Below are 16,349 nucleotides of genomic sequence, written 5' to 3' on the forward strand. Positions count from 1 at the left end.
AAGTCTCAAGGGTTTCAGTAGAAAATAATTTTCAAATAGATCCAACCAGATCCAACCCCAAATGGCACAGGAAAAATATCATTTTAAGGGTATCTGCCATCTACAGTCCTTCGGCATAGGTTTATTAGTGATTACAAATAGTTCCATGAGCCACATTCAGCAACTTCAGCACTTACAGCATTACATCAAGCTCTGGGTGTTTTACTGTCTAAAATACTGTCTGGCTCTCCACAATTTTCTCTTGCAAGGATTAGCCTAGGTGTTTACAAGGTGTTTAAAAGGATCAGTTGCTAAGTGAATCGTCTGAGCAAAGTATTTTTTCTACAGCAGAACCTGAGAGTTCTGAAGTAGAACTAAATAATGGAAACGGTGACACACTGCTGGAGGTCACCCAGCTCCAACAAACCCACAGTGAGATGACCTTTATAAATAACTTTTCCTTTTAACAGCTCTCTGCCCATGGGAAACAACACATCAGTTTCACTGAGGAATTTGGGAATGACATATAGCATGCACATGGTTCAATGGGCTTCAGCTGTTATCTTTCAAACAAAAATAAATATCTGAGAGGAATGTGGCATGCAACTTTCACAGTCTTGGCATGTGGTCATGAGCATGATGCCAACATGAAAAGCCTAAACCAGATACCATTTCATGCCATGTTGAGTTGAGCACTCAACAGTCATCATAATGCTCTTTTTAACCAATTTTTTAAAAATTTAAAAAAAAATCCCAAAACAAAATTAAAGATTTTTGGATAATTTCAGTGGCAGAAAAGCACACAGAGCTTTCTGAATTGCCATAAGTAAAAAGTAAGATTGACACCAAAACAAAACAAAACAAAACAAAACAAAAAATAAGTATAACAATGATGTAAGAATTTGACAGTACCTTTTAATGTAAAATCCCAACCAGAACCCCAAAATATTTTACAGATACAAATAAATGAACCTATACATTGTCACATTGAGTTGGGTATTACTGTATGCATTAAAAAATAAAATAAATGAAATTATTTTTTAGTATTTGTTAACATGATATGCTAAGATCACAGAGGCCTGTAAAAAAGCTAAGTACTAATCAATGGTTGTATTTTTCAAATATTGCCCAATACTAAAAATTTTACTTGTGTAGACTCAACTATTTGTGTTTGAGGACATGGGAGACAGATGATGGTGAGCTGCAAATCTGCTACATAAGTATAAAAACTGGCCAAGATGCAAAAGTAGCAAGAAAGCTTGTGAATATGTTATCTCAAGGTTTGAGACTGTCAATTTTTATGTGTTTCTATCACAGAAGATACAGATTAAACTCCAAAGCAAATTTTTAAAAAGGCAGCAGTGTTTTTGAACATTGGATCAAAGAGCAGTGAAACCAACACAGGAATGTACAAGGGATGAGAAAAAATTACTCTGAGACAGTGGGGGGAGTTAATGAAAAACAAAACTACTCATCACTAAAGCATCACAAATGCTCAAAAGGCCAGAGCAATAACATCCTCCCAGACAAGCTGGAACACAGTTCATGTGAAAACACAAGATTGGGTATAAAGCAGAAGTGTCTTTGGGTGCTGATGAAGCAGTAGACAGAAAAGCACTGGCTCCCAGAAAAAACTTAGATGTGTCCCCTGAAAAATGCTGTGCTGCAGAGGAAAGACAGGTTAAAGGGAGGTTTCTGTTCAACTGCAGGTGGGCAAGAAAATATTTCCTGGCCTCTAACCAGGAACAATTTTCCACACTACACCCCAGTATGTATTAATCTGAACAAGTGACTATGCTGGAACTGCTGGAGACTCCTACTAAAATCACTATGCCATACCCCAAAAAGGGCAGGGGAGCCTCATTGCTGATGTTGGTTCTGGCTTCCACATAAAGTTCACATTCAGCTTTACTGAGAACACTGCTGCAGTAAGATGTATTACGTCAGTAGTAACCATGCAATAAATACCACCAACACGTGAGATCTGTGTGAATCATTACAATGGATTTGAGAAAGCATTTGGTTTTATTCCAGGTTTTCCCTGTGCCAGGGTAACATATTAGCACGTTGTTTCATTGTTTCTATGTTTAATGCTTGGTAAGAGAGATCTGATTACAGAATAAGTCTTCAAACCAAAAGAATAAGCTAAATAATGTGGACAACATGCTCCCTGGTTCCCAGTAGGCAGGGTTCTAATTATATTTTCATTTCATAGAAAGTGGCCCTGATAATGTGTTCAAAACAAAGTCCAGACACGCAGGTTCATTTGTCCTGGCTCTGGATGAACCATGTCCAATTTTCTGCCAGACAGTTTGCTTCTCTTTTTCTTTTTATCACTCATATGAAGTGCAAACTATCACCATAAGATCCACGAGTGTAAAGACAGATTAATGAATTTGTTATTTTATAATTTGTTAATAGAATGTCAGAAATAAGATACCAAATGAAATAAAAATGATCTTACCAAATGAAATAAATGAAAATTAAATAAAAATGAAATAAATGAAATTAAATAAATGAAATAAAAATGATCTTACCGTCCTGTGAATATGGGCACTGAGTAGTCTAAGGCTTTGTTCTCTTTGTCCTCTGATATCAAACTCTGTTTTGCTCTCTTTGCTTTGGGACTCATCTTATAGGACTGATCTTCTATCATTAAGTTGGAATTTTTCAGTCTGAAATAAAAATTATATTGTTAAATATCAAGAAAGCAGCTGTAAAGAAACACTCAAAAATACAATTAAAGTACTAGAACTTTTTGCTCTCTTGTTTTGTAATCAAGAATTTATAATTTTTAATAGCCATAGTTTCCGAGTTATTAAACACATAACTAAGTGTACTTTTGACAATCTCACCATTACAAACATACCACTTATGCCCCTTGATATTAAATCAAAATAGATAGAGTAAGCAATATACCTGGTAGCAATGTACTTTAATAGCTTTTGGTTTGGGACTTGGGAAGATTGTTTAAGTCTCTATACAGAAACTGTAGGGCAGAAAACAGTGTTGCCATCCCCACTGCTCTCCCATAACACTCCAGGGGGAAGTGTTGAGTGAAGTAGCACCATTTAACATAGCACAGATAAATGGAGGATGACTGAAAAGGAGGAAAAGCTTCCCACCCCCACCCCTCCCCCAGTCTTCAGCAGACTGGAAGGGATTCTGTAGAGCATGAAGCATATTTGAGGCAATCACTTTAGGTTAATTTTAAACATAGTTACAAATTGTGTAAACAAAGCTCAAAACACCTCGTCCTCCTTTGCCAAAGCAACACATCTCTAATTTCCATATCTGTGGAATATGCTAATTATTTATCAGCCTTTAATAAATCCCCCAAGTGTCTATTCACCTGTCTTGCAAGATCACCACAGAAAATCATATATGAGTCTGTTTCTGGTCTGGGGATTTGTGTACACAAATGTACTGCATGTACAGTATGAGCTGCCTGCTTACATGTGCAGATACAGGAGCAGAATGATGGTTTCTCAGCAAGGCTTGTTAGCCCTGATATGTGCCTCTGTCAGGGATAACCTGCTTCCCACACCCTGGATAGCTTACACTGGTGTCTCCACATATATCAAAACCCATGCTAACACTGGGCCCCTGGGAATGTTACACATCCATAATGTAATATAATATTATATCCTTGGGCTAATGTTTTCCTTAGGCTGTATCCCTGCAAAAGTACCACCACCAACACAAGAAGAGTGCTGTTTCCAAAATATGTGCTAGTAATATATCCACTGAGACTGTGTGTGAGATGACACAGGATCACTTTCATTCTTCCATCCTCCCTTCCTTCATTTCTTTGTGTTCATCCCTTTACCCAGACTGAGTTCTCTCCCTACTCAGTTCCAGTTAATGTAATTCCTCTGTGCTCCTCAGGTGCCACCATCACCAATCCTGCAGCACTTCTGCCAAGTGACGCTCAGTACAGGGGGTAAAAGCAACTGTGCACTGCTTCTCCTTCCTTCCTCCTCTCCCTGTAACTTGGCTTCCACACAAAAGGAGGCACAGCCAGTGAGAGACTGTGGCACACATGGCAGGACTGGAGCCAAAGATTTTCCATGTCAGGCACCACTGGGTCAGCTAAGGCACAGACCACATCTACAGAGAGAGATGCTGTGGGCTCTGGATTTTGACACCAGGCACTACCCAGGACAGCCAGGGATGGAGTACAAGAGATGCATATCCAGCTTTAGGGACTGAAATCCAAGCAGAAAACACTTGGGAACAGTCCAGGCAGAGTGAAATAAAAAGGAAGAGACAAGAGATGACAAGTAACATTGAAATGGGGTGTGCAATGGCCTTACTCCTAGGTTGGACAATGATGTGGTGCAATCACTATGGCAAACCACAAATGCACTGGGACAACTCATCAAATAAGGGAAAAGAAACATCAAAGGCAAACTATTTTCGTTATTTTTCTTAATTGAACTAGAGTCTGTAAGGAGCTGCAGATCTTTACTTAGCAGGTGACTTTTATTCCTGTCCTATATAAAAATGGGTCAAACCTGGAATTTTGACTCTGACAGACATTATATTTCCTCAGAGCTTCAGGCTGAACCTGTTATGAGGCCACTTCATTCCTAGTTGCTTCTATATCAAGAAATATCACAGTAGCAATTGAACTTAAAATGTCTAGAAGTTTTTTTATTTTCACAAATGTAGTTGAAATGTGGTGGAAATTTCAGCTCAGGCATTTACAGCACTGTTAAATCCAGACAAATCCAGATAAATACAGTATTCCTAAAGGAGAGTTTGGCCTTGCAGTCATTTTAGTTTTCATTTGAGGTCCAGATTATACACTCATGCAGGGAATTAATGGGAAGCATATAAAGCAGTACCCATCACTCCTTGCCAGGCATTTTGTTTATATCTTTCTGGTATGGTAGTCGGGGTATCCTATCTTTCATTTATATCTTTCTAAAATTATTTGAAAAGGCAAGAATAAAAGGTTCTGTTTGTTTGGAGGCTGATTTTTCACTCAAACACTCCAAGTGTTTGAAGTTGAATATCTCACCTTCATGACCATACCAGAGCACCCAGCTGATGTTTTCAGAGGGATACCTAGAGTCACTCCAAAATGTTCTTTAGAATTGCACTGCATAAACCAAGAGATTAGATGAATAAATTTGAAGCAGCAGAAAATGTTTCTCCTTTCTAAATTCTGGCATAGCTAGATGGAGGCTACTAGAAACACATATTCAAATGGAGTTCTTTGCTTGAAAATATAGGTTAAACACTATTCTATCATGCGGTTTATTTCCCTGTTCTCCTGTGTTCTTACTATTTCTTCCTGTGCAACACAAAAACAAAATCCTGCCTAAAACCATTGTTTAGGTGACCCAAAGGAGGACTCTGTTTCTTGAACTAGATTCTAAAATCTTGCCCTTTATTTTAAAATGTTCCAACCTTTTACCTGATATGTGGAACAGAATCTCCCCAGAGGAGCAAGAGCAGAGTATCAGTGCTCTCTAGTTTCATAGGGAGGAACAGTATCATGACCTTTTAACATCTTTCAGCCTCATCTGATATGCACAGTTAGTATATGTATATTTTTTTTTTCCAGGTAAGATATTTTCTGTTCAGTTTTATCAAGGTTGGTGACCTAAGCCTACTGTCCTGACTTCAGGGTGGTTTCCAGCATGTTAAAATGTCAATGCCAGCATTTTCCTAGTTTTTCATTAGAGTTGTAAAAGGCACAGGCATTGTTCTCTAGAGATGAAAAAAACCAGATGCTATTAATTTTCCCTCTAGCCTAAAGAGGAACTAAAGAAAACCCTGTGCAGGGCATGTGCAGCTCCCAAACAGATGCTTTGCTCTGTGTTGATGTCTTATTTTCGGACAGAGAATATGTTGGCACTGCCCTTTTTTCTGCCTGAAGGGATAGGTTTCCCACACTGCCTAAAGAGAGTCTGCACCCAGTGGATGTAGAAATGCGTTCTGGAAGCAGACCACAACACTCTATTCTTTTGTTCTTTCACTCTTGCATGAAAAGGCACATATAAGCTCTTTTACACCTCTACAAAACCATGTATCTTGTCCTAAGCAGAAAGAGATAATGGTATACACAATGATTGCACCAGCTGTACCTCCTTGAGAAGCTCTATTAACCATGAGTCCTTATCCAGACTTTCTTTTTAACTGCTGTTTCTTTCCTAATATGCAATATCTTAACTTACTGTAAATAGGAGAAGAACTCTTTAAATTCAGCTTCTAAAAATGAGAAATGCTCTCTGGTGACTATATTAAGTTGCTGACAGGTTTGTCACAAGCCCAGGCAATATTGCTGGCGAAATTCCCTTACACAGCTTCCACAACAATTTTATTTGAAGGGGAATTGTTTCCACATAGCAGGTGTAATTAATTTCCATGCTTGGGTATGACATCTGGAAGCCAGCTCCTTAACCCTCACCTATAATAAACCAGAGGTGAGCAGTGCCAAGATCATGGTCTTTAAATGTTTCTGGATGTGTATTATTTTCTCAGCCTTGTCCCAATCCTGGTTACAGTGTTGCTCAGAAAAGCATTAGCCCTCACTGGCAACCCAATTAAAGGCAAGTTAGAAAGGCATTTTTCCTCTCTTTGCTTGGTACACCTGAATTACACCATGTCCTCTTTGCTATTTTGCCTGACCTGCAAAATAAATGCAAATGCCTGAGCCACACCAGTAACTTCTGTTTTCCCTCTAAGCAGGTGTCTGGCCCTTCTGGTGACAGATAATCTGTCTGTGACACAATGGGATTATTGATACTGCTAGACAGGAGAATAACGCATGGAAAAGCAGTGAAAGTTTGAGCAAAGGCAAATCACTGAACTTCCATAAAAAGAGACTTAAACACATTTAATCCAGCAGCCCTGTTTGACAGCCCTGTAGTTCTATAAGAAGCTTTGGCAGATCTGACTCAAATCTTCTCAAAAGCACACAGAGGATGGAGCACTGCTGTGGAAGAAGGAGTCAGGAACCAGGCTTCCCACAGGAGCCAACCTGCCAAGGCTGGCAGCCCCCAGGGGCTGGATGGGGAAGAGCATGGGTGGCCACAACATCGGCTTGTGGGAGACGTACATCCCTTACCTGCACAAAGCCTCAAGGGAAGCAGCACATGCCCCTTTTCCTGCCTCTGCTGAAGCCAAAGAAGTGCTTGGCTAAAGAGAGCCCCACCAGCTGGTGGGGAGGGCTGGCTGTGAAGAGGCAACCTCTCCATGGTGAGAAGCCCTTTCTTCTGGGAGCCCAGATGTTTGCACCTTTGGCCAGCTGCAACCAGCAGAGCTGCAAGCTTCCATATTTGCTCTTGATTTTGCCAGTTTTCATTTTGCTCCCTCTACTTCCTCAAGATGCTGTGGTGTGAAAAAGACTCAAAATGTGGGGGACGGGCCACTTGCACAGGGAAAATTTTTCATCCCCCTGAAAAATCAAGCTGTGCCTCCTTCAAACTACCTGTTTTCACATCCTGGGAATGTTTTCCACTCAAGTGAGGCTTCAACATCACAGAACTGGGTCCAGGTCAAGGTCTTACAGGTTACCTAGTTCCTAGACCTTCTCCACTGCTTTCCCCATGATAAATTCATCACATAGCACTAACTGCATGTCAACACCAATGCTTCATGAACTCTTTTCTCTACCGTGATTACAAAAATGGATAAGACTTAAATTTTGCAATAACTATAAGCCAGAAGCTTATAGTTATAATAACTATAATACCAGAAGCTACTTTAAATAAAAATAAGAAATAACCTGAATAAAAACGTAATATTTGAGTATTGCTGTTCGGCTCAATGGTGTTTATCTGCAAAACTACATCCATTATGCATAAATCTATATTTGATGGTAATATTCACTGATATGTAATTATCAATTGCTAGCTGAAAAACATTTCTGGATTTGGATTTGTGTGTCCTTTCTGGTTTCAATCAAACACTCAGGTCACTTAGATACATAATTTCAATTCAACCTTTTCTATTTCTAGAAAATTGGAAGAATTTGAAGACTTTTTTTTCTACACCATTCTTTTCAAATGGATGAAAATGAAAGTCTTTGATTTTCTTAATTTATTTAACACTTGTTGTCTCCACATTACCCCTTGAAGTATTTTGCATTATCTGGGAAAGACAGCACAAATTTGACAAGAATTCCTTCAAATTTTAACTACATTTAGCTGTAGTATTGCATTATTTTTTCCATTTGGCCTCTTGCAAATTGCAGATATATGGGATGCACAAAAGAAATAAATACCAACATGGAGGCTATATTAACCATAAAGCCAAGCTAAATACTGAGATTTTCATTCAGAAATATTGTCTCCTGTGTTAATTAAATTTTGTGTAAGAGAGCTTGGAATCCTATGTATCTAATCTCCAGAATCCTTGTCTTAGGCAGCAGCAATGAAGTTTTTCCAATACAATGACAGGACCACAGAAATAAAGAAGCTGCAGCTGACATTATTATCTCTGAACAATCTATTGGCAAGTCTTGTACTACAGAGTATTATATATGCAAATATGCTACTTTAAATCAAAAGCTTTCATCTCAAGCAAAACCTTGGTAAATGTTTTAAGTTCTCTCTCAACTAAATAATTTAATTTCCTTCAATATTATACTATTGACATTAGAGTTATTCTTAATAAGACAGATTTCAGAAAAAAACTTGTGTGACAGCTGAAGTGCTTGTAAGCAGGACTCAGAAACAGAATTTTTAACAATCATTTTTTAAAACTTGAAGTTCTATTTTTATGAGAACCTTTGCTTCAAGAAGAAGCAAGCTTTGGGTTACAGTCAGCAACAGAGTGCAGGCACAGCTGCATTGCTGCAGAAATTTGGGATATCTTCCCTCACCCAGCTCCCTTTGGAAGTGTAACAATCAGTCCCAGCACCTCCAGTTTTCTTCCCTTCACCAACAGATTATAAATGAGATTCTCACTGCTTTCTCAGTGGTAAATTATCTGCACAAGTAAACTTGTTTCAACAGCAAAGCCTGGATATGATCAGACCGTAAGACAATCATACAGAATACAGAATCATACAATGCAGAATCATAAAATCATTGCAACCTCTAAGATCATCAGGTTTAACCAGTAACCCAGCATTGCCAAACCCACCCTTAAACCATGTCCTTAAGTGCCACGTTTTTGAACACTTCCAAGAATGATGATTCCACCATTTCCCTGGTCAGCCTATTCCAATACCTGACCACCCTTTCAGTGAAGAAATATTTCCTAATATCTGATCTAAACCTCCCCTAGTGCAACTTGAGGTCATTTCCTCTCATCCTGTCTGATTCCCTGGGAGATGAGATCAAGGCCTGCCTGGTTACGCTCTCAGACAGCTGTAGAGAGTGATAAGGTCTCCCCTGAGTATCCCTTTCTCCTAGATAAATAACTGTATTTCCCTCTGCTGTTTCTCATAAGACTTGTACTTGAGAACCTTCATCAGGTTTGTTGCCCCTCTTTGGACATGTTCCAGCAACTCAATATCTTTCTTGCAGTAAAGAGTTAAGTAAAGTCATTCACCTTGACTTTAACAGCCTGAGGATCAAATTCCTGAAAACACTCAGGGCAAATAGAGATTGGACCCTGAGCTTCCTGAAAGCCAAGATTTCAGTGAAGGCTGAAATCACAAGGTATTGTTTACTGTGGTACATGTAGTCTTTCTCTCATTGATTTTGGCCAAGATTTCACCATTATCCACAGTCTGGGGAGAATATTCAGTTTTAAATTTTAAATTTTCTGGTGGACAAGTTTTGATCAGTTCTGCTAATGATACTCTTAATTTTGCATTAATATAACAGCAAGCAGATGTTTTTGAGCTATAATTTGTTGATTGTTTCCTCTATTGCTAACAGCTGCTCTAATCTTACTTTAATACTTCCTTAATTTCTGTAAATCTCTGATATATATGCATACAAATATTATGAGGCTATTATAGCAAAGTATTATGCTAATGTAATTGCTTGAGCAATATTTATGATCTTAAATTTAAAAAAAAAAAGAGCTGAGTATAGCTATTCTTCTCTTGTAAGATGGGACACTTCAGGTTGTTTCTACTTTGGAAATAGTATGCATCAACCAATATACAGTGTGAAAATTTCAGTTTCTTGGACCACTCAGCACAAAAGTGAAACTATTAGGCCAAAGAAGAATTAATCATATATGGACACATCAACTCAAACTTTCATGAAGAGCTTTGAGTTCTTATACTACTCCAACCTTGCCAGATAAGAGACAGACTCAATCCAAAGCTATCTCAACTCTTCGTATTAAATTCAGCTGTATTAACGTGACTAAAGAACTTGGAAGGAGAGGCAGCTCATGCTTAACCATCTGGAGTGTGAATATGTCAGCATTCAGCCACATCAGCATTTCCAATCCTATTCTTACAACAGTCCAAGAATCACTCATGGATTTGTTCAACAAACTAAGCTGACCACAGTCCTTCCCATTGCCAAAGCCAAGGGAAAACACCTGACCAGGAAAATACATTCATGTATTTTATGTTATAGAGAAACTTTATGTGGATGAGGAGGAGAGTTTTGCCATTGTTTTCAATGGGAGGTGGTTGGATATTTTTCTACCAGGATGCTGTTTCAAAGATGGATTATCTTACCCAAAACTGTAGGCTTCAGATCCCAGCCGATAGGCTGCAGCCAGCTTGTTGATGGATTCAGATGCGTGGCTGTAGGCAGCTGAGCTGGTGCTGAGGGACTCGGAGTCAAGGCTGTAGGCAGCAGATCTCTTGCTTTGCGCGGCAGAGTGGTCGTAGGCTGTGGATCCATAGCTGTAGGCTGCCGACTCCAGGTCGTGGGCTGAAGAGCCATGGCTGTAAGCTGCTGAGGATTCAAGGCTGAAGCCTGCTGCAGACGAGTGGCGGTAGGCAGCAGAGCCCCTGGCGTAAGCAGCAGATCCTTGAGCATAGAGGGCAGATTTGCTCTTTGTCTCCTTTTGGTACTGGCTCACAGTGGACGACAGCGCTTTGTGGCGGTACGCACGGTCATAGTGCTCGTGGTGTCTTTGGTAGAATGGTAAAGACATCATGGATGCCTTCGAATTTTGGGTTTTGCTGCACTTTTCTGAGTGCAAATAAAAACAGGATAATGTCTGAAAAAGAATAGGTCAAACATAAGGACTACTGTCAAGGAAACTCCTGAGTTAGCATACAAATAAACCCAACTTCACACAAACTAACACTGAACTTGAAAAATCAACTCCAATGAATTTAGAGTTATCTTTTTATGATGTGATTTAGACTTTCAGACAGGTTCATATTCAAGTTTCAAGATGCTCATGTCACCCATCATGACCAGAAACCTTTGCACTCTTGTGTCTGTTCATTTATAGTTGGTTCCCTGCTACTGCAAACTATTCACGTTTTATGTGCTCACTTATTACTGCAAACTAATGAAAGTCTGTGTGCCTCGCTTCTTCAGAGATAGTATAAAGAATTTTGTTCAATTACAATAGAGATAATAAAGTAATGAATTATTTTTAAAGGCAAGAGCAAATCCAATGAGCCTATAAAAGCTGAAACAAAAATATATGAACATTTCATTTATTTTTGTAATCCAATTTTCAGATTGAATTTAATCTTCCATTTATGATTACAACAGTGAATTGAAACACTAAGATTGAGAAGGAAGTCAGTTTTTCTTTAAATGTGCATTATAGTAATTGTTTTGTACATGATACCAGGGTTCAATTTAAAAGAGCTTATTATGCATTATTCTTTTACAGTTGAATCAGGGATCCAGCCTGTATGCAATGGTTAAAATATTATCATGTTCCTCAATGCAAATCCTTTTCTTTTAACCTAAAATATCATATTCAAGGTTTCCAAGACCCTTTGTCCAGATGATAGACCCATTTAATTCTAGTTTGCACATCATCAGTTGATTATCTTTAGTCACTTGTAGTGCAAATTCTGATCAGGTGAGAGGTAGTTCCCCTCTCAAAGTGGGATGAAAGTTGAGTGCAGAAAGAATTTCCCTTGTCTGTTTGTTTGTTTTAAAACCAGCAGTTCAGTCATTACTTTGCATTTTTATTTTGCTATTGTTATAACTGATTTTTCTACTTTGACATGGAAGCTTGCTTCAAGTAATCCATATGATAACCTTTCTTTCTCTTTCTCTTAGGCTCACATGGCTACTAGGATTGTCTCTGAAAAGGTCTCTCATTAGTAATAGAAATGACCTACAATAAGGAAGTGTTAACAAGGATTTAAAGAAGATCAAAAAACAAGAGTGAGAGGTGTTTGTTATTGCTTTGAGTATTTTTTTTTTTTTAATTGATCACAACAGTAGGAAATTTGTTCTGCTTCATGATTTCTTCATACTAATGAAAAACTATTTAATTTTTGGACTTAAAATACATTTACAGAACTGTAAGATAATCATGACTTCATGAAAGTATAGATATCCAATTTGGGTTGTCCTGCACAGGGACAGGAATTGGTCGCTGATGATTCTTGTGGGTCCCTTCCAGTTCAGAATAGTCTGCTATTCTGTGGGGTTTTTTTCCCCTGCTGGTCTTTATGCCCCCTAGATTTCAGTCCTTGGCTTTTCCTTTAGTATTTGGTTCTGAAAGCAAGTCAACAAATTTCAAACAATTCTCTTTGAAAGCTGCTGAGGTATTTGCCCTCACCAAGGCAAATTATGGATAAAAAAAAAAAAGAACAAAACACCAAAAACCCCAGAAACAAAACCCAAACCAAACGAAAACCAAAACCAAAATGTTCTTATATTTCAGGGATCTCACAAGGGAAATGCTCCTTGTAGGATAACTTTAGCTTCAGGAAGTCAACAAGGAAGAAATTTATTCAGAAACTTTTTATGTAAAAGAAATTGCTGATATCCTGACCAAACAGAAACTATGAGACTTCAAGGAGACCAAATTATACACTTACTTTATTTTTATCTGAGGAAGAAGGAGAAATGAGAAAGAGTGTTAGCCCATTGGTCTCTATGGCAAAAGCTGATGTTCTTTTTTAGCTCTCTTATTCCTAATGCTGGTTATTTTTTCATGTCAGTCTAAAAGAATGCAATTATGCTGTCTAGCATTCTTGTTTCTAGTACCTGTCAGTATTTTCTGTTGTTACTTATTTCACTTAGTAAGCTACTGGTAGTATGTAATTCCTCTTAATTTCCCTAGTTTCAGAAGATTTTTTCCTTAATTTTTCTGTGTTGTCTCCCTCTTCCACCTCTGCAGAGTTGGGTTTAGGGCTTGTAAGTCATTGTGATCACTGCCTAGGAAGGTTAAGGTGTACAGAAGAATATTGTCTTGCACACTGAAAGGAAAGGAACATGAGAACATCCTGTTTTCCTTCTGCAGAGTACTATGGTGCATCTTCACCAGCTTTATTTGAAGTGTTGGCTGGCTGCATCATTCATACAACAGCCACAATGCTAACAGACATTCAGCTCAGGCATGCCCAAAATCTTCCAGGCTTCAAAGCATGGAAGGTGATCCACAAGTATGAAGCACTGTGTGTGTTGCCCATTAAGAAGTTAAACAAGGCATTTAATTTACTTTTTATCAGACCAAAAGAACAAGTTAAAAGGAAACATTTTTCTTCCAAACATGAAAGATCTCACTGACTGTCTCACAGTCCTCAGGAGTAAAAGTCTGTGATAGAAGTAAGGATTATTATAGCAAGGCAGGCACTGAACACTAACTAAGTCAGCTCTAATGATCTAATCAAAGACCAGCATTGACTTACATCATGTAAAAGGAAACTCCTTTAACAGGCATTTTATCATAGTCTGTGTTATGTTTTATATTTCCTCTGAAACATCACGGATTGCTCACAGGCCAGGATAAGCTGGTTACATTAGTCTGATCAGATACAGCAGTGTGATGCTATCGGAGATGACAAGTAACTCAGAAAGTTCCAGGGACTTTTCTCCTCTCTGGAGCACTGCCTGATTGTCAGACTGACTCCCATCTCCTAAGTTTTATCTATGATACATGCACCCACATAGTCTGCATGCACCAACCAGCCCCTTCAGTGTGAGGGCAACTTCAGAGCTTAGCCCAAAAACATTAGTGGCCATAGTTAGATGAATTCACAGTTTTTGGAACTATATTTTATCAGCTATTGAACTGAATATTTAAAATTACTACTGAGCAGGCAGACAGTTCTCTACTTGTCCATAGTTCATAGCTACACATTAAAGGAAGCTGGCCTCACCTCTAGTGCTGTTTATCAGTCTGTGTAATTCTTTAAAGATCTACTCCATCAATCAATGAAAATAGTGAAATAGATTTAAAAAAAGAAACTCTTGTAAGCAAAGATAAGATCCTAAGCAACAAGAAAATATTTATGTTATTTAAACCTTCTCTAAGCCCTCAGGATGACATGACAAACTCCTCCTGTATCTCAGTAACCCATGCTTCATTTGAGAGTACTGTGACAATATGTAAAGATAGCTGAGTGAAAATAAAAGGGCCCCTGCACTACTTTCTTTCAGGTTCACAGCTGAACCTTCAGATGTCTTCAATTCACATCCACAAATCCCTCAACAGCTGAGCTAAGAAGAATAAAGGGAACTACTATCAACTTGGCATTACAGATTCAGATTAAAAATAATTGAACATGTAAAACCTTCTGGCATAAAAAAACCACTTACCAGGATCCAAATGAATGGCAGCAAATGGAAGAGCTCTGAAGCGGATGAATAGAACAAAAATACAGCAACAATGAAGCCAGCAAAGAAAGAGGTAGTTACGACGAGGGGTAAGGACTGGACTTCAAGGTCCAGAACAAAAATAATGCCTGCAGTCAGTGGAATGTCAGAGCCCCAGTCCAGACCTTTTATGGCCAGGGGGATGCTATAAATATAGCATGGAAGAGGGAGAGAGACAGAGACAGATACCGATACCCTGTACTATCTCTGTGCAAAGACATGGTGACAGCAGCTTCAAACTAAAGGAGATACAGAGTTCTCCCCTTAAAATATCCTCACTAAATTCTGAATAAAATCAGCATTCCACTTCAAAATTATTTCTAGGATTTTTTTTTTCCTTAGTTAAATCAGATTTAGTAGGAGAGAAAAAAAAAATTGTGTCATGAACCAGAAACTAGGAAAGACCAATGCCTGTGTTGACCTTTGCTCTGGTACAAGAATTTGAACATTTTATTGGTTCTTTTTTTTAATGCCAAACCACAGTACAGGTAGTATAAATATTTCAGCTTAATGACAGACAATCTATCAAGACTCTCTAAAGTCATATGAGTTACATTTGAACGGAAATGTATTTTCTTTGTTCTGTTGACAGTGTTACTTTTTTATCGTCTTCTTTAAGATAAAATGCTAAATTAAGAACATGACCACATGAGGCATTTAAGTAGATATAAACAATGCAGCTCTAAAATCTGACTTTTTGTTTCTAAATTAAGCAGTATTACCTCTAAGAATAATTAAATGGGCTTGTCTTCTTCCATTTTGGTCCCAGCATTCTGGCATGAAAATGAGTAATCTGTGTGGCTGAATATTACATCAGAATGAGTTCTGTCATCTGAGATCTAATAGTAGGAATGCAGTGTGACTTCATTGTAAATACAATTTATCTCTGCACTGTAAATTTAGCTTTAAATAAAAGTGATGAGTGCATTTTATTTTGTTCATTTGCATTAACCCTCTCAGTTCTGCTATAGCTTCTTTTCACACTTGCCATAGAACACAACCAAGAACTTTCCAGATCCTCCTGTTCTCCTAGCACTGTCCCCTTTATGGGTGTAACCACCAGAAGATGGTCTGGATAAGGCTAGAGGACCCCAGGCTTTTCTCTACAATAGTTCATCAGTACCTTCTTCTTCACCTCACTGTCTTGATTCTACATGCAATCCCTTCGTTGTCCCCACTAGCTACTTGTTCCCTGGGGAGCCACTGCCTCCTGCCTGATGCTCCACCATGCAGTAAGTTCAGAAGCCTCTTTACCTCCCACACCAGGAGCTGCTCAGGTGCACCAAACTTAGGGGCTTTTGGTTTTTGATCATGAGGACAGAAACCATGGCCAGCAAAAAGCTGTGCAGTCATAGAAACTGTATTGTGGGTCAGGAAACTGCCCAAATCTGCAACAGTCAGAGTGAAAAATGGGAACCTTAATGCAAGCTTTTCTTCCCCCAGAATACTGTGCCAGGAGCAGCGCCACTGAGCTATAGGTTCCAGGCTATAATGTATATTTTTAGTTAGAGTAGATGGAGCCTCAGGGGACATACTCCTGGATTGAAGTACAAACCCTGATCCATTCCTTCACCATGGGTCATTTGCACTGATATTGTAGAAGTCTTAATGACAGGCAAATTGCTTTTTAAGAATACAAGAAAATGGAGAGAAATGAAAGCAATTAAATATCACACTTCTCTGCTTTAATTG

The 16,349-nt window shown here is 38.5% G+C and overlaps 1 protein-coding gene across 2 annotated transcripts in view; it reads right to left on the reverse strand.

The window, feature by feature from the left end:
- MYOM1 (myomesin 1) overlaps positions 1-14,739 on the reverse strand; it is a 75,426-nt gene extending 60,687 nt beyond the window's left edge. For both annotated transcript variants that reach the window (XM_077784125.1, XM_021551514.3), the window contains exons 1-3: positions 14,601-14,739; positions 10,586-11,076; positions 2,517-2,654 (exon numbers count right to left, since the gene is read on the reverse strand). In XM_077784125.1, the coding sequence (XP_077640251.1) occupies positions 2,517-2,654; positions 10,586-11,013 (566 nt within the window). In that variant the 5' untranslated portion in view covers positions 11,014-11,076; positions 14,601-14,739. The remainder of the gene's footprint in view (positions 1-2,516; positions 2,655-10,585; positions 11,077-14,600) is intronic.
- Between the last annotated feature and the right edge of the window lie 1,610 nt (positions 14,740-16,349).

This window comes from Lonchura striata, chromosome 1, assembly GCF_046129695.1.
Source record: "Lonchura striata isolate bLonStr1 chromosome 1, bLonStr1.mat, whole genome shotgun sequence".
Classification (NCBI taxonomy): domain Eukaryota; kingdom Metazoa; phylum Chordata; class Aves; order Passeriformes; family Estrildidae; genus Lonchura; species Lonchura striata.